This window comes from Rhodotorula toruloides, assembly GCF_000320785.1.
Source record: "Rhodotorula toruloides NP11 unplaced genomic scaffold Scaffold22, whole genome shotgun sequence".
Classification (NCBI taxonomy): Eukaryota; Fungi; Basidiomycota; class Microbotryomycetes; order Sporidiobolales; family Sporidiobolaceae; genus Rhodotorula; species Rhodotorula toruloides.
The window spans coordinates 194278-211617 of record NW_015622982.1 but is presented as its reverse complement, the minus strand read 5'-3'; the positions used below and the strand labels follow the sequence as shown (position 1 = coordinate 211617).

Genomic DNA, 17340 nt, shown 5'->3' with positions numbered 1-17340 from the left:
GCCTGAACGGTTGTTGCAGGCCTCCGCAGCGCCAGAAAGCCTGTCCTTGCCCATCTCCGCTCCGCCAACATTTCGATGCCGCCCAGCGAAAGCAGCTTGGACAAGCCCAACTCGCTCAACTTGCTCTCCACGCGCTTGAGGCAGCCCGACAAGCTTCAGAGCTGATCAAGCACGCACTACGAGCGAGCCATGGCCTCCGCACCGCTTACCGAGCTCCTGCTCTCATCCACCACCTCCTCATCGCCTCTCCCGACCGTCTCGCTCCACAACCCTCTCACAGGCGCACTCGTGCACTCTTTCCGCTCGCCAGTAGCTTCCACTTCGACCGCTCCTGCGCGCGCGGGGAAGGAGGACAAGGATGCGCAGAGCTTGGAGAATCGCAGGACGTTCGCGGCTGTTGAAGGCAAGGATGGGTGCGGTGGATTCTTGATGGGTCTTGGAGGGAAGGAAGGGAGATCGGGACTGAACGTGTGGAGTTTCACGAGGGTGCGCTCGCTTCCCAAAGCCCTGTAGAGTCCCCAACTCACGCAGGTTCCGTCCGTTCGAATGCAGGAAACGACGCAGCATCGTCTGATTCCGCCTGTTCGGTTGTCGACGATTGCGCTGAGTCGGGACGGAGTGTACATGGCGGGCGGCACGCCTGACGGGCGGATATTGCTGTGGGAGGTGCGTCCGAAGGAATCGCTCGCCTCAGTCGAAGAGAAGCTGACACCTCGTCCTCAGGTCTCGAGCGGCACGTTGCTCGTAACTGTCGACGCACACTACCGCTCCATCAGCGCTCTCGCTTTCTCGGATGACGGAGCGGCGCTTGTCAGCGGAAGTGAGGACGCGGGAGTGAGCGTCTGGTCTGTCGGACGGTGCGTGCCGCTCTAGCTGACGTCAGCGTCCCAGGGCTGACGAACAGAGTATGCAGACTCCTGAACGCCTCGCCGATGGACCCGCCGACACCCTACGCGACGCTGTCCGACCACACTCTTCCCGTTACGGACGTTTGCGTTGGCCTTGGCTCTTTTCCCCGCTGCCGAGTGATGTCTGCTTCGCTCGACTCGACGGTAAAGGTGCGTGCCGCTTACTAATAGGCTTGCACAACTCGCGAGCTCACCCAGTCCTCCTCCGCAGATCTGGGACATCTCCACCTCTCCGGCCTCACTCCTCTCGACCTTCTCCTTCCCTCATTCCATCACCCACATCGCCTTCGACGCCCTCGAGCGCTACTTCTTCGCCGCCGGTCCCGCTTCACCCTCCACTTCCTCCGCCGCGACTCCCTCCACCGCCGAAGCACCTGCAGCGAGCAGCCGAGTTGTGCGAGTCAACTTGTATCGTAAGAGGAAGGACGAGTTCGGGATTGAGGTTGCTGAGCCGGTTGGAGGTGGCGGTAGGGGAGAAGTCGAGCGGGTTGGAGAAGGAGCGGGCAAGGAGGGTGAGGTGTATGAGGTTGCGTGAGTACCGACTCCCTCTCGAGTTTAAGTGTTGAGCGCTGACAGATTCCTTCAACAGCGACACCATCACCTCGCTACACCTCTCCCCTCACTCGCCCTCACTCTTCGTCGGCCTCGCCTCCTCCGCAATCCACGTCCTCTCTCTCCCCTCCCTCCTCCCCTCCCGCATCCTCGCCCCTCCACCGTCCTCTACCTCCCCCGGCGCTATCACCTTCCTCCAAACCCTGATCCGACCTCCCGAACTCGGTGCCTCGTCCTCTTCTTCCGGCACTGGGATCGGAGGCGAGGTCCCGCTGAGACCGGTCATGCCGCAGGGAATGGGTCGTACGGTGGTCGTACCCGAAGAGAGGGAACGAGGAGGTCCGAAAGGCAGGGTTGTCGAGATGCGCATTGGAGCGGCGGGGTCGGGCCTGCGTTTGGACGAGTTGATCTGCCCGGCGAGGGGTCTGACACCGCTTTCGCTTGCAACTGCGGGTACCGGAAGCAGCGTGGTGGCGGGAGGAGCAGCAGGCGCGCTGGAGAAGGAACGGAATAGGGCGAACGACTTGGAGAGGGAGGTGGAGGTGTTGAAGCGTGAGTTGGGCAGGGCGGTTAGCGTCAACGAGGGGATGTGGAAGAAGGTTGTCGAGGGCGCGCTGGACAGGCGGTAGCTGTTGAACGGGAGGAGGAATGAGAAGGAACGAGACCTAGAGTTGCGCACTTCTCGAGGTCCGTCTCGCGGCCGTCCAGACGCCAGCTTCGTCGGTCGGCACAGCCAGCGAGCATGTGTAGAAGCAGCAGAGTGCGCGTACAGCATCACTCGTGCCGCCTATCTGTTAAAACTCAATGGATACAATGCAAAGTCGGCTCGCGCCCTCTTCTCCCGTTCCCCCGTACCTAGACATGCGTCGTGAGTGCTTCCCTCCGTCATGCAACCGTCGCAAGCTCCTCGCTCCGTCGTCGCTGCTGAAGCTGCTCCTGCGCAATCCGCTGCGCGGCGGGTACCTCGCCTCGCTCCCTTTCCGCCGCCCGAATCGCCTGTGTGAGCCTGTTCCTCCGAGACACGACCATCGTCTTGGGATTGGCTTGTGGTACGGGCAGAGGGCTGGTCTCTGCAATTGAGCAAGCGAGCCGAGGCAGCGATGGTCAGTTCCGGTCGCAGACCGAGGCTCCAGGGAAGGGACGGCGGGACGCACTGATGACGCCGGCCTGAATGAGCAGCTTCTCAAAGCGCTTTGTCGGCAGCGCACCCTGGCTGAGCCAGTACCGGACCCGCTCCAGGTTCCACTCGACCTTCTTCTGCCCGACCTTGGCGACGCCCGTGTTGGGCGTGTGCTGCCGTGGTCCCCACTCCTTCGGGTCCCTGACCTGACCGTTTGGCGAGACCGACGGCGCTGGCACGACGACCGGTCGCGGGTTGTACGAACCGAGGAGCTCGAGGGGTTTGGCGGTCTGGCGCTGCGGCGCGCGGATGGCGACGAGCGAGTAGACGGGGTTGTTGCGCGTGCAGTGGTGGCGCGCGAGGCGCAATCGGACCGACATCTCGTGCGCTGGCGGAGAGCGAGTGTGCGAGGACGAGGAAAAGGAGCGGGAGGAGGAGGGTTGGGAGCGAACCACCTCGTGCAGCTGGACTGGACGCGCTAGACGACTGCCAGACTCGCTATACTGCTCTTTACATCCGCTAGAATCCTGCACCCGCTCGAACCAGCTCCTCCCACCGTCAGTTCGCCTCCCCCTCTCATCCTCATCTCTCAAAGGACTTCCTCGCTCGCAACTCGCTGGAGGGAGCTGCAAGACTGACACGAGGTCGAAAACACCGTCAGATGAGCGCCACGTCCTACGCCGCCTCGATCATCGAGACCGCTCTCGCGAGCGAGCAGCCCATCCTCCGCTTCGGCACCTTCACCCTCAAGTCTGGCCGCTCCTCGCCCTACTTCTTCAACTTTGGCCTCTTCAACACCGGCTCTCTCCTCCTCGCTCTCGCCTCGGCCTTCGCAGACGCCATCCTCGACGCCTACCCCGAGATTGGCTCCTCCTCCGCCGGTCCCGACACGCCCAAAGTCCTCTTCGGACCCGCCTACAAGGGCATCCCCCTCGTCGCTGCTATCGCATCCGAACTCGCACGACGAGGACGTGATATCGGCTACAGCTACAACCGCAAGGAGAAGAAGGACCACGGCGAGGGCGGGTCGATTGTCGGTGCGCCGCTCAAGGGACAGAAGGTCCTCATCGTCGACGACGTGATCACGGCCGGTACTGCGATTCGCGAGGCGCACAAGATCGTCGAGTCGGAGGGCGGTCAGACGGCGGGTATTGTCGAGGCCCTCGACCGGGAGGAGCGCGGACAGGGCGAGCTCAGTACGGTCCAGGAAGTCGAGAAGGAGCTCGGCGTCAAGGTCACGAGCGTCGTCAAGATGCGCGACATCGTTGCGTGGCTCAAAGAGAAGGGCAAGCTCGACGAGATGAAGGCCATGGAGGAGTACCGCGCAAAGTGGGGCGTTAACTAGATACAAGTGCGTCTGGGCAGTTCCCCTCTTTTGCGTAGCGTACCCGCACGATTTACTGACGCAACTCGGGCGCTACAGTCCTGTCAATCTATCGCGATCTTCGCAGCGACACTCGCCGCTTCCGATTCCCGACTTTGCGTCCATCTCGCTCGCTTCGATAAGCTTCTTTGGCTGCTACAGACGGCTCTCAACTCTGCTGGAAGATGCAGCATCAGCACTCACGGGCTCCGCAACAGCTGCTGTCACGCCTCGAGTTCAGTCGGGCAGCTCTCGCCATCTCGCAACCCGTTATGGCGATGGTCGACCCGTCTCGCGGCTTTCCCAGCGCTGCGTTTCCGCTTCAGCTGTCGCGGTACAAACTTCATCGCCCCGTAGCGAGCCGTCTCTCGCGCAACGAGGCAATCTCGCGCTTCTCTCCCTAACGCTTTCTATCGGTCCCGGCCTCTCTCCCGCGGACTCTAAGAGACGTCGACGCAGTTTCGATATCGTCAACAGCGAGCGCAGACGAGCACTGCCCGAGCAGTGAACGACGACGAGCTCTGTACGAAGCGATCGGATCCGCCGCCTTCGCTCGCGACATGCTCGAGCTTTCCTGATCACCTTGTCTGAGTTGCTCAGGCTCTGCTAAGTCAGTCGTGCGCATCGGAGTTTGCTGAGGCGCGAGAAGGATATTACAGCTCGTACGAAGGACGGCGACTCTGGCTCGCTGTCCGTCACACGAGACAGAGGCCAGCCTCGACCTCGTCAGCGAGTCGGTCTGTCCATGACGGCTAACTAATGAGGGTGGCTGAACAGATTGAATGGCGTCTCGGGATCCGGCGAGCTGCCTGCTGGAAGGGCTTCGTCCGAGCGTTGCAATGTCCGAGGATGTGACGGAGCGGAGAAAGAAGGCCTTTGTCCTGCCGCTCTCTGCTGTCTAGCAATGTTGGATCCGCTTGCTCGGTCGGATGTCAATGAGAGGAGACGGCCCCGTCGCCGCCTCGGAATGAGCAGTATCGTCGCGGAGCGAGGAAAAAGCTCGAGCGGAGAAGGATGCCCATTCTTCCTCGTCGCCGTCTCCGGCTAATAAAAAGTGGGTCGATGGGAGGACAGGCGAACGACAGTCATGATCCGGCGAGGCGGCTGGATATCGGAAGCCTCGCAGCATGCGGTTTGCGCAGGGGAAAAAGAATCGTTGATCCCTTCTCGACGACCGCGGTTCGCGGCCGAGTCCTGTATTCGCAGCCTCGCAGCAAGCTTGCGCTTGTCAAGCGCTGTCTGAGCAGCATTGCATCGGCGCCAGTGAAGCAACTCAGAGACGAGAGGCCTCGGGCGGATGAGCGACGCCAAGCGAGAGACGTCGTCCTCACCGCCGGGCGTCTTGCGAGAGCGGGCTCGCAAGGGTCGTGGCGACGTCTGGCGAACTGGTCGCCGTGCCGCGTGCAAAGCATGTCGAGCGACCCCAGGAAGTCGCAGAGGTTGCAGAACGAACGGAGCAAGGCGTGCCTCCGTCTCCCACGAGCAGGACGAGCTCAACTGCTGGCGCACGGCAGCCTCGTCGGCGAAGAAGGCCGTCCGTCCGCCAGCGTCCAGTGCTGCGACGCACGCGAAGCGGAGCCCTTCTGCTCGAAATGGCCGGACAGCGCTAACGAAGCGTCGTGCCTCGACCCCGCTGATGAAAAGAGCATGCGGGTTGCGCACAATTGCATGCATTGCGTGCACACGACGCCGGCTGACCTCGCCAGAGTGTGAGCGGCACCAGGACGAGACGCGACAGCGTGCAGAGGGCAACGCCGAGGCTGGATGGGTCCGGTGCGGGTCGCAGCTGCCAGGACGTCGCGCAGGATGCTGGCCAGGGACGTCCACGAGCCATGCAGATCTCCGCCGTCGTCGAGCGCGAGGACGCCGGAGGTGGAAAGTCTTGCTGGCGACCGGGTCTCCCTTGGTGCTCGTCGCTCGCCGTCGTTGTCCTCAGTCCAGTGCGACTTTTCTCGGCTCTCGAGACCTCGGACAGTCAGGCAACGAGGCACACGCTGGCTGGCAGTCGCCCGCGTCGCTGTCGTCCCGTCGCCGTCTCCTCTCGCTCCACCTGCGCCTCCTCTCCTCTTCACCGACGCTCCCTCGACCACAAAGTGCTTCCTTTCTCGCCTAGGCTGGCCCACCGAGATCACCGACCTTCATTACACCTGCGGATCACCTCCGTCAGCCCCGCCCGGCATCGAACAGCGAGTGCGCCGTCGGCATCTCGACACGACCTCGCCCTTCTTGCCTTACGTCGATCCACCTCGGCTCTCCCAGCGCTTGTCGCACCGTCAAAGGGTCGCTGGACTCTGTAGCACGAGGGAGTCGACGCCACGGAACGGGGATCTTGCGGCGTCTCCTTGCCAACCCCCTTCTCTCCTCGCGCGACTCTTAGGCGGAACGGCGCTTCCTCGCAGGTGAGCTTTCTCTATCTAGTCCGGCATAGCTTTCCAGGCATCGAGCTGATCGCTACATCGACAGGACGGTCCGGTCCGCTTCTCCATCGCCCGCAACGCAGCTTCTCCGACGACCCTTTGGTCGTCCCGACTTGCGACATGTCCGCATCCTGCGCCTTTTCCGATCCCGAACCGTTGCGCATGAAGCATTCGAGCTACGCCTACCCGGAGGATACCTACGTCTACGAGGGCGGCGCCGCGTACGAGCTGCCAGTTGAAGGTGACTTGCCCGTCTGTCGCTCTGCTCTGACAACGCGTCGCTGACCTATCTCGCTTGGCAGACTACGTCTACGACAGCTACATGGAGCCGAGCACGTTGTCGTACGCGCACGACAGCATCGCGTCCACCTCGACAGCGTCTTTGCGCACTCCGCCTCCAGCGACGTACAGGCCGAACTACGCGACTCCGGCTTGGAGTGCGTCACCGCCATCTGCACAATATCCTAGCCGCCATGTAGGACTGCAGGCGCCAGAGCCGCAATACGCGACGTACACCTGCCGATCTCCGCTCCTCGACGCCGACGTCGACTTTGACCAGTACTCTCGCTCGCACGGGTCCGCCTACGCCTCGCTCTCCTCAAGCACGTCGTCGGCGTACCCTTCTCAGTCTTCCTCTAGCCGTCGGTCGCACGGCGGAACCACCTATGCGACCTACACGATTCCCGCTCCTCCTCCTCGGGGGATCAGGGCGTCAACCTTCACCTGTACGATGTGCGGCTGGACCGCAGCGACACGCGAGCAGTACGACTTGCACCTCAAGGCGCACGACGGCGACTGTCTCTTCCAGTGCTTCATTGGCGGGTGCGAGGCGGCGTACGGGACCGCGCAGGAGTTGCACCAGCATTCGCGCTGGCACGAGCAGCGCGCGCTCGGATCGAAGAGGTCTTGGTATAGCGAGGCGGATGCCGGAGGGTACGAGGATGCGGTCATGATCGATGGGCAGACGTACCTGTCGACGCCTCAGCGGAGCAAGAGGATGTGCGTCGAGCCTATCACGCCCGTGACGCCCTCGCTCGGCTTTGCGAACGGCCAGCGGCAACAACGACCGGTGACGGCCTCGGCAATGCCGTACCAGTCCTCAGGCATGAACGACTCGCCCATGTTCACCTTCCAGCCTGAACAGCCGCCCTTCAATCGCGCCGTCTCGTACGACTGCGGTCCGCGCAAGAAGGCGTCGCAGTCGTCGTTGTCAGGTCGCGCCACGTACGAAGTCGTCCACCCGCTGCCGAAGCAGACGCCGACTTCCTCCTCCTCCCGCGTCCTGCCCACCTTCACGCTTCCCGCTTCGCCCGCAACGTCGCACACCTCGAGCTATGCGACGTACCCCCCTTCACTGGACTCGACCTACTCGACGCCTCGCACGCGCGCGACGTACTTCCCCCGCCAGCAACGCCTCGCCTCGCCTCTCCAGATCCCTTCTAGCGCTCCCGTCGACCAAGGTCGCTTCCAGCCCTACCCGGACGTCGAGTCGTCGTCGATGGAAGTCTCGTACTCGCTGCCGCATCCTCCCACTCAGCGACGGACGATCCACTCGCGCAGGCGGGAGAAGCCGATGTCTACGTTCGCTCAGGAGCAGGTCGTCGATTCAGGCTACGCCCCGAGCCGAGTCCCGCAGGTTCTTCAGTCGCCTGTCTCGCCCGCCGTTCCTTCTTACGGCAACGGTCCCGCTCTCGTCCCCATCCCCGGCACGCCAACTTCGACAGGCCAGGCCCACAGCGCCCATTCGTCTCGTGCGCCATCGCCGGCTGCTTCTCGTCGTTCCTCTGGCGCTTCCAGCGGCTACACTTCGGCGCACGCGGCGCTCGTCTCGGCTGCCTCGATGAACCGCCTCCTCTCCCGCATGACTGCTCCGCCTTCGACTCCTCCTCCGCCGCCTCAACAAGCGTCTGCCGGCTCAAGCTACGAGTCCTCGTCTGTCTCAAAGACTGTGCAGCCTTCCCGCCCTACAACGCCCGACGCTTCTACCTCAACCGCGGCGGACAAGCCAAAGGAGCCGAAGCACCTCGTGTCGGCCATCCACCCTCGCTACCGCCAAACCAGTCCGCCGACGCCATCCGACTCGCCCGACAAACCGCGCAGACTGCACAAGTGCGAATTCGAGGGGTGCGGGAAGGAGTTCAAGCGTCTCGAGCATGTCAAGCGTCACGAGCGGACGCACACGCTCGAGAAGCCGTTCATGTGCGACTTTCCCGGGTGCTCCAGGTTCTTCTCGTGCGTTTTTCGTCATCTCCGCGACAGGGAGAGACGATGCTGACGATCGACTTGCTTGTCTTCCGCAGCCGCAACGACAACCTCGCGCAGCACCGCAAGACGCACGCCAAGAACGGAAAGACGACGCGGCTGCTCCACGCTCGCATCGCCGCCGAGGAGCTCAAGCGGTCGCTGCCTGTCCCGCTCCAGTCTGTGCCCGCCGCGGTACACACCCTCCCCTCTTCACCCTGAGGAACTCGCTCTCCTCACCTTCGATTCTGTATCCCGTCGTCTTTCGACACTCTCGTCAGCAACACAGCATGAGTCTATCACAGCCACGAAAAGGCGCTCGTATTCAGTTATCCTCAACCCATCGCATTAGTCCCTCTGTATCCCTCCTCGCCTACACACTCTGTAGCTTCGGTACGACGCTCTGCCTGGTGCAAAGAAGCGTCTAAGTCGTCTCCGCAAAGGCCACACAGCGTGAGTTGCGTGAGAAAAGAGCACCCGGTCGCCGTGGCTCGCGGCCAAAGTCGGATCGCAAGCCGGCGCTCGCTCCCAGTTTGGCCGCGCACCACGGCATTCACTCGTCTCCCTGCTGCGATCCACCCCGTTAGGACTCTCAGACTGCTGCTCACTGCCATCAGACCGTCTCTATCGCCCTCCACGCCCGCTCGCACCCCGTCGCTTGTCCTCCTCGTCCGCACTCGCAACCTCACCTCGGACCCGCCTGCCACCCGTTCGACGCCTCCTGGTGATCCAGCAGTTCTCGCGAGTCTAGTCTAGGGAGGCTGGAGACTCACGTGCGTCCTGCTCCTATCCCGCTGGCGTTCTCAGCGGTGAAGGAGGAGGTCAACACATCGCTGACACTTGGCCTGAACTTGCGCGCAGTCTATGTGAGCATGTGTGGGCACTGACGAGGAGGCAGAGGTGGATTTCGGCGGGTCAGGAGTCACGGCGCTCCCAACTGCAGCAGCTCCTCCGCTTTGCGAGCAAGGCACCTCCACGACCCTTCCTGCTCCGACGAGCGTGCTACGGTGAAGCGCATCGCCAGACGACACCTCAGAAGTCGCGCGAACGAGCTAACAATCAAGACCCAACGCTTCGACTGATATCTCCTCCTGGACCCGCAACTTGCTCTTCTCCCTTCTTCCGATCCATCTCTTCGACTTGTCCTGCGCAGTGAGCGCTTGCGCACTTGTCAATCCTCTAACGACATGCTACAAACGTGCACGAGCCACCTGGGCTTGTCGAACTTCAGCCTGCGTGACTTTTCCGACCATACGAGTGTCAAGGTACTCGAGCTCGTCGCGTCTCCTGCGGCTCTTTCCCTTGACTCGCTTCGCTTGTGCTTGGCAAAGCTGTAACACTCTCTCCGCAATCAGTCTCGGGTGCGCACAATGTCGTTGCTCTCCTCGCTTGTCCCCCCGTCCTACGCCCCTCTCTAGTGAAAGCGTTGTACTGATCCGTTTTCCTCCTCTTTGCGACGCGCTAGAGCCATTCGCCTAACAAACCCGAGCCACGTACGCCTCGGCACCCTCGTCGCCGACCCTCACCTGCCTCTCGTCTTTCTCAACCACCGCTCCCTCCGAAAAACGTCCTCAAACTGCCCAAGTCATGCCGCTACGGACACGAGCTCACCGCCGGAGCGCATTAAAGCGAGGGCGTCGGCTTTCGCACGACTCCTCGCCTCTACAACTTCGACAGTCGCTCGCGCGGAGTTCAAGGTGGACGAGTTCGTCGAGAGGGCCGCGACGTAGCGCCTCCGCTCAAACGCAATGGAGCTTGTCACCGCCTCTCCTACCAGTACAGCCCGCGAAAAGACCAGCTCGCTCATTCGATGACCGGCGATTCAGTCGAGCGGATCGAGGAGGAGGTGCGAGGAAAAGTGGCTCGTTCCGGCCCAAACGCAGCTGCCTCTGGTACTTACGACCCTTGCAAGTACGACGAGCTGCAAGGGAGCTCTCCCCGACCCCTCGTTCACCCGCAACTCGACCCGCCCTTCGACGCTGACCTTCGCAGCGCTCGTGCCCTCTTGCCTCCTTTCTCCGTTGGTATCGAGAGCAACAGGAACGCGACGAACGCGTCGTCTCTACGCACTCGTCGAAAGGAGGTCGCGCCACGTCACCCTCGAGGCGAGTGACCTCGCGCGCCTCCCGCTCTCCCTCTCTCTCTCTCCTTCTTCTCACTCCGACTCCTCACTTCTCCCCTTTCCGCCCTCCCTCGAGTCGGAGGTGAGTCTCCCGCACCCTCTGACCACCGCTACACGCGCGCTGACCCACGCCGGACCGCTCCCTCCCCCGTACCACCCACCCTCCCCTCCTCACCCTCGACGCCACCCAGTCACTCCCTCCCTCCTCTACCTCGCCTCGACCCTCGACGCCACCAGCACCCCCTCCTCGACGCCGCAAGTGAGTCCGCGCGCCTCCCGAGCCAGTAGCTGCAGCTCTAGCTGACCCTTCCCTCGCCTTCTCCGCTCGCAGCTCAACTGTCGTCAAGGACTTGGTGGACGACGCGCTGGTCCGCTTCAGGTCAAGGTTGACGCGTGAGTCCGCGGCTCGAACTCTCCCTTGACAGTGAGAGGACGGTACGAGGGCGACTCTGGGCGACTGCTGATCTTCCTCGCACTCTCGCTCGCAGGCTCGTCGTCTTCCAGTGGCAGCTCCTGCAGCGCGTCTACCGGTGCGCTCTCGCTCTCGCCCATGCGCCCTCTCCCATCGCCGCTGACCCCTCCGCTCCTCCGCTCGCAGGCGTCGAGGGTCGAGCGGTTTCAACACCCGCTTGGTCTGTCGAGCGTCGTTCAACCGCGCCGAACCGTTCTGCTTGTCTCCGCTTTTCTAAAACCGAGGCAGTGAGTCGTCCTGTCCCGTCGCCGTCGACGACGAGAGGCTGACCTTCCCTCGTCCTCGTCGGTCATCAGCTCGCCTCACCCAAGCCGCAGGACCCAAGTTCGGGGTCGTCACCGCCCTGCCCTCGAGGCTTGCGCGCCGGCGGCGTTCGAGCTCCTGCGAAGGTCTTTCCACCTCTCCGGTGCGTAGAGGGTGCCCTCCTCCTCCTCCTTCGCCGCGCTCACTCGTTCTGATCTCGTGCCCAGGTCGTTGCGTCTCGCAGCGACAACCTCGGGGCCCGGGCGAGACCGGGAGAGAGGGGAGCGGGTGCCGAGACGATATTGTGCAGCACGGGAATTCTCCGATAGTCTTCCCTTTGTAGCTGAAGCAATTCAGACTTGGCCGATTTCCATTTCATCGCTCGCTCGCTCGTTGTACAGGAGGCCGTGGGCTGGGCCAGGACAGCCTCGTATACCCCGACAGAGCACTCCCGCCATGCTCCTCCCCTCGCTCACCGCCCTCGCAGCCGGCGCCGCCTTGTTCTCGCGCCCCGCCCTCGCCTCGTCCGCTTCCTCGACCCGATCTGTCCCTCAGAAGGCGCCCGGACACAAGCTTGCAGCTGCAAACAACCCGGATGATCCTACAGGTGCGTCTCGGACCGCTACGATGCCGTGTGTCGCCAGCACGCGCCTTCATCACCTTTACTCGCTCGATCCTCCTCTCGCGCGGGCTGACCTCTCTTTCGTGTGTTCGCGGAACAGGCAAGACCCTTTAGTGAGTGCTGTTGGCTCGTCGCGCTGCTATAGGCTCGTACTAGGCGAGAAGGACATTTTGCGAAAGGTGGTCGCGGGGAGGAGGATAGCGCGTCGTTATGGCATTCGCTCGCGGAAAGGGAGGCTCGGGAGGCAGACGGTGCGGAGGAGGGCTGTCGGAGGCTGCCAGGGGACGCGCAAGCGTTAGCAGGGCGGAGGCCGGCGCGCTACGCAGGAGAACGGGGAAGGAAGAGAGAGCGGTGGGCTGGATCGCTCGTATGGTGCTTGTCGCGCTAGCGTACCCGCTCAGACTCATCCACATGTGCACAGACGGGCGAGAACGAGTGCGCTGACCCTCCTGCCTCTTTGCGAAACAGCATCACTGAGCCGGCTTGCGGATTCTACCGGGTACGCCGTTCACCTCTCGCTTTATTGAGTCCTGCTGACCTTTGCACGCTCAACAGTGTACTGTGACCTGGCCGATCGGCTCAAAAGTCGACGTCAACTGGCTCGGCCCTCCGCCAGGCAACGTCTCCGTCTCGCTCGCCAGCAATATCGGCGGTCCGACCTATGTCATCGCGCCGAACGTTCCCGCGACTTCGCAAGAAGGATACTGCGATGCGGGCTACGGTCTTGGTGTCGTTGCGCCTGGACACGAGTGCGGCAGGGTCGAATTTGTCGTGCCGGACGGCTGGAAGCAGATGACAAACTGTGCGCGCGCTGTGTCCCTTCGCAAGTCTCGCCGCGTGACTCACAGGGACGTTTCGCAGACACCATCGTCGTCCAGTCGCTCTCGGACTCGTCCCTCGCCGGATACACCGACATGATCAACATCACCGCGCCCAACGCCTCTTCCCCTTCCGCCGTTCCTGCCGCTCAGATCCCCTCCGGCACCGTCGCGTCGCTCGTTACCATCCCCGCCCCGACTTCGACCAACGTCGGCGCGAGCGTCGCCTACACCGGCAAGACCCCTGCTCCGACCGCGGTCACGGACGCTCCCTCATCATCCGCCTCGTCGGGCGCCTCGACCTCCGGCCGCCCCTCGGCTTCGGCGTCAGGATCCAGCTTGCGAGTCATGTCGCTCTCGTCCGCTGGCTCGTCAGGCGGCGGCAGCGGGTCAACGGGTGCGGCTGCACAAAGTGCCAGCGTATCCGGCTCGCGTACGTCTGCGGCTAGCTCGCCTAGCCAGACAGGTGGTGCAGCGGGACCGCTCGTCAAGAAGACGGGAGCGGCACTCGCCCTCGTCGCCTGCACCGTCGCCTACTTCTTCTGATCCGACGGCGCTTCTCTCTCGTTCCCGGCGCAACTCGACCCGCCTTGTACTGTCTATCGATACTGCAACCTACTCCGACCTCGACGACCCGCATCCCTAACCTATCCTCGCCTGGCGCACCCTCTATTCCGGCAATCGCTCTCGAAGGTTACCCTTATCCTCCCTCTTCGCCTCTCCACCCATAGCCACTCGCTATTCCCCCATCACCTAATGCCGCGATACCTCCTTCACCTTTCGCCCGCCGATTCTCCTACACTCTCGCACTCCCTATCTATTGTCGTCGCCCTATCTTCCGAACCGCTGGTCGTGCTCTCCTCATTCCCCTGAACTTGGTTTTGTCCGCGCAATCGTATGTATGCATCTGCAACAACGGACGCTCAGTCGCACGTAGCGTGTATGCTTTGGACGAGCGGAAGCAGAATTCGTCCGCCAGTGCCTTCCTTCGCAAGCTCGAGGTCCTCCTCTCCCATCTCTTCCTTTCACGCTGGCCGGCCTCGCTGTTCTCAAGCCGGCATGGCGTCTCACTGCTACTCGGAGTCGATAGCGCACTGCGTGGGTTGGGAAGGCGAAGCAATTCTGTACATTGTGACAATCCAAGGGATGGCAAACTACGATGTTCTGGAGGGGCCGAGACTCGATGAATAGCACTATATGACCATGAACGAACGAGAGGCGAGGGCGGACAGTCGAGGGAAAGGCGAGGCAGTCTAGAAACGAGGGTCGTGGATGTGCTTGTACGAGACAGCGCCGTCTTGCTGCTCGCGCAGGCCGAGCTCGATCATCTGGATCTGGAGGGCGAGGTGCTTGCTGTAGATGGCCGGAGCAGGGCGGAAGATGGCGGAGACGGGCGAAGGAGACGAGGGAAGTCAGCGCGATGACGGGTAACGAGAAGGTCGGGAGAGCCTGTAGAAGGACTTACGAGAAGATACGGGCTTGTGCCAAGTTACCGCTCTGCTTGTCGAGATGGTCAGTGCTGGCTCGCAGGGAAGGAGAGGAGAGTCGAGCGCACCTGCAACCAGAAGCGCTGGACGCCCGAGTACCGCCACACTCCGGGGATCTCTCCCTGCGCATCTTGGCCCCAGAGACCGCCTAACCTGTCCGCAACGTCGTCACCGACGATCCGCCTGACCGTGTCGCGCTGCGAAGCTGCGGAGCGGGAGAGAGTCGGGCGAGTCAGTGGACATCGCCTCAGGAACGGCCTGCCCGCCTGTGAGGCGGTTCTACGCGGCACAAATACTTACTGTAACCTAGCGCAAGCACGACAATGTCTGCCTTAAGCTCAACGCCGTCCTTGAAGAGAACGCCATCCTTGGTGAGCCTTTCGACCTCCACACCCTGCTTGACCTTGATTTTGCCGTCCGCAATCAACCGGGAGCATCCGACATCGATGTAGTAGCCGCCTGTGTGTCGTGGAGAGCGAAGGGGGACGAAGGGAAGACCAAAAACGAGGGGGAACTTTGTCAGCCGAGTTCCGACCCGATTTCTGCGCCAATTCGACTGAACTCACCGCCGTCACGGTAATATTTACAGAACAACCCTGCAGGATAATGATTGAGCTTAAAGCCGGCCTTCTCGAGGCCGTCGAGGAGGGGTTTGTCCTTGATCGCGATCTGTTTCGTCGCCTCGGTGTGGAATTCGGCCAGCAAATCGATAGGGAGGGACGCTAGCATCATGTCTGCGTCGTCGAGAGGCGGGCCGTTCTCCTCATAGACGCCGTTGAGCAAGCCGGGGATCCCGTGTCTGCGGAAAACGTTGTCAGCCACTTAGACCGATGAAACAGCCATTCCGGCAGCGGCAGCGCGAGTAGGAGAGCATCTGAGGATTGTGTGACGCCTGTGGAGACGCCGTGGACGCTGCTGAGGAGGAGAGACTGGAGGATGAAGGGGTGGTACGACGTCCGAGGAGAAGGCTCGAGGATCTCCACTTACTCCGAGGACATGACGTATGTTGAGCTGCGTTGCACGATAGTGGTGTCCAAGCCGTGCTCGTAGGCGTCGGCGGCGATCTGCGAGACGCGAGTCAGTGAAGGAAGTGAGACGGTGTTTGCGAAGGTCGAAGCGTACGTCGTGTCTGCGCAAAGACATCATCAGCTGCCGTAGAGTAGCACGAGATAGAAGTGCATCGAACGCACCCACTGTTGCAGCAGCCGATAACTGAGGAGGAGCGGAGAGACGGTCAGCCGAAGTTCGGCAGGCGAGGCGGAAGGGCACGAACGCACCAACAGCCTTCTTGCCCTCCCAGCCCTGCCCGTGCGCACCAGGGTGAACCGCCGAATGGTGCACGATACCCTTGAACTCGTCAATCGGGAAAGTCGGCTTGCGAGGTTCGCCGGAGAAGCCAGTCGCGAGGACGATGTGCGAGACATTCAGGACGCGGTCGTCTTGGCCTTCGCGGTGGACGCGGACGGTCCACTTCTTGGTTTGCGGGTCGAAGACCGGGTTGCGCTCGATGGTCGACTGGAGCCAGACGTTTAGCTGCATGATGTCGGCATCTGCAAGATCAAACCGCTCGTCAGCTCCGGTGCTGCAGGAGACAGAGGAGCGGAACGCACAGTGCTCGAAGAAGTTGGCGATCATGTCCTTGGGGATGTAGACGGGGTAGGTCTCGGGGAAGCGCATGTAGGCGAGGTGGTCGGCAAAGATGGGGTCGTCTGCGGCCCAAGTGTCCGTTAGCGACGAAGAAGCGAGCTGAGTGAAGATTGGACGCACGGAGGCAGAGTGTGTGGTAGCGACGACGCCACGAGTCTCCGACACGAGCGTTCTTTTCGACGACCAGTGTTTTGATGCCCAAAGCTCCAAGGCGCGCAGCGATGTTCAAGCCGTTCTGCCCGGCGCCGAGGACGAGGACAGTCGGGTCTTCGTCCTCAAACTTCTGCTGCTTGATGCGCTTGTCGAGCCAATTCTCCGACGACGAGTGCTCGCCGTGTTCCGCGCCGAGCGGACGACGAGCGCCAGCGAACTCCTCGTGGCCCTTGACCTCCCAGAGCGTGGTGAAGAACGTGAAGGCCTTCCAGTCGCCTGCGCCAGGTGACGACTCCTTGAGACGCAAAAAACCCTTGCCGCGCGCCTCGGGCGTCTGGTAAGTTGTAAACGCCTCAAGCCAACCAGCTCCATCGTTGATGCGGGCGTCGTGAGGCTTGACGACCCTGAGGCTCGAGATCTCGGGGATGCCGTACTTGCTGAGGTGGCCCTTGATCTCGTCCTTGCGGATAGAGTTGAAGTCGAAGTCGACGGTCTGCGGGGATGAGAGGGAGCGTGTTGGGCCAGCGGGAGAAGTGGGCCAGAGGGGGGATGAGAGGGAGCGTGTTGGGCCAGAGGGAGAAGTGAGGGACGGCAAGGGGTCAGTGAATGTTGAAAGGCGAAAATGCCCGCGAACGAGAGCAGAGTACGAGTTGAGGAGGAGGAGAGAGACGAACCAGGATGTCCCTCCACCATCCGTCGTTGGTAAAGTGGCGGATGATGCCGTCTGCATCGCGAGCAGTGCAAGCAGCCTGTATCGAGTCGCAGAAGGCCTGCGCAATTTCGGCGGGAGTCGACGAGGGATGCTGGACGGGCATGAGCGAAGTGGGGAGTACGTTCTCGACGTGCGAGACGGTCTGCTTGAGCGTGTCGATGACACTCGTCGGTGGGTGTACGTCTGCAGAGGGAGCCATGGTCTGTGTAGCGGTAGCGAGAGGAAGCTGAGGAGGAGAAGGGAGCGTCCCCAGGTCAACGCCTCTATCGCGTCGGGTCCCCACAGCTGGAAACGACCTCGGCTGGCTCCGGCGAGCGTTCTAGACGAGCGTACGTGTCCAGCGTGGAGGGCGCCAGGGCGGATCAGCTGTTGGGTGGGGACAGACGGAGCAAGTTGTCCGTTGAGAGCCTTGGCGAGCGAGCGCGGCGGCGGGCTAACGGGCAGCACGCTCGTTCTCCGCAAA

At 62.3% G+C, this 17340-nt stretch overlaps 7 protein-coding genes across 7 annotated transcripts; 5 read left to right on the top strand and 2 right to left on the bottom strand.

Moving 5' to 3' along the window:
- Positions 1–189: 189 nt before the first annotated feature.
- Positions 190–2089, top strand: RHTO_03697 (WD repeat domain 18; the record flags this gene model as incomplete). Its single annotated transcript, XM_016417366.1, has 6 exons — positions 190–486; positions 553–666; positions 724–857; positions 914–1058; positions 1120–1439; positions 1498–2089. 6 exons carry the CDS (start codon positions 190–192, stop codon positions 2087–2089), a joined length of 1602 nt encoding a protein of 533 aa, XP_016271282.1.
- Positions 2090–2345: 256 nt separating this feature from the next.
- On the bottom strand, positions 2346–2960 carry RHTO_03696 (small subunit ribosomal protein S16; the record flags this gene model as incomplete). The annotated part of the gene is made up of 2 exons (XM_016417365.1): positions 2346–2530; positions 2615–2960. The coding sequence occupies 2 exons, from the start codon at positions 2958–2960 to the stop codon at positions 2346–2348; spliced, it is 531 nt and encodes a 176-aa protein (XP_016271281.1).
- Positions 2961–3241: 281 nt separating this feature from the next.
- On the top strand, positions 3242–3925 carry RHTO_03695 (orotate phosphoribosyltransferase; the record flags this gene model as incomplete). Its single annotated transcript, XM_016417364.1, has 1 exon — positions 3242–3925. One exon carries the CDS (start codon positions 3242–3244, stop codon positions 3923–3925), a length of 684 nt encoding a protein of 227 aa, XP_016271280.1.
- A 2555-nt stretch (positions 3926–6480) lies between these two features.
- RHTO_03694 (Ste12-like transcription factor) lies at positions 6481–8823 on the top strand (the record flags this gene model as incomplete). The annotated part of the gene is made up of 3 exons (XM_016417363.1): positions 6481–6601; positions 6663–8592; positions 8661–8823. The coding sequence occupies 3 exons, from the start codon at positions 6481–6483 to the stop codon at positions 8821–8823; spliced, it is 2214 nt and encodes a 737-aa protein (XP_016271279.1).
- Positions 8824–10411: 1588 nt separating this feature from the next.
- RHTO_03693 (uncharacterized protein) lies at positions 10412–11653 on the top strand (the record flags this gene model as incomplete). The annotated part of the gene is made up of 7 exons (XM_016417362.1): positions 10412–10621; positions 10707–10805; positions 10915–10982; positions 11055–11116; positions 11212–11253; positions 11322–11422; positions 11492–11653. 7 exons carry the CDS (start codon positions 10412–10414, stop codon positions 11651–11653), a joined length of 744 nt encoding a protein of 247 aa, XP_016271278.1.
- Positions 11654–11894: 241 nt separating this feature from the next.
- On the top strand, positions 11895–13424 carry RHTO_03692 (uncharacterized protein; the record flags this gene model as incomplete). Its single annotated transcript, XM_016417361.1, has 5 exons — positions 11895–12045; positions 12161–12173; positions 12529–12559; positions 12616–12862; positions 12922–13424. 5 exons carry the CDS (start codon positions 11895–11897, stop codon positions 13422–13424), a joined length of 945 nt encoding a protein of 314 aa, XP_016271277.1.
- Positions 13425–14131: 707 nt separating this feature from the next.
- RHTO_03691 (dimethylaniline monooxygenase (N-oxide-forming)) lies at positions 14132–17076 on the bottom strand (the record flags this gene model as incomplete). Its single annotated transcript, XM_016417360.1, has 12 exons — positions 14132–14231; positions 14344–14375; positions 14434–14570; positions 14666–14824; positions 14932–15164; positions 15353–15429; positions 15488–15494; positions 15556–15577; positions 15643–15915; positions 15976–16074; positions 16133–16658; positions 16840–17076. The coding sequence occupies 12 exons, from the start codon at positions 17074–17076 to the stop codon at positions 14132–14134; spliced, it is 1902 nt and encodes a 633-aa protein (XP_016271276.1).
- Positions 17077–17340: the final 264 nt, after the last annotated feature.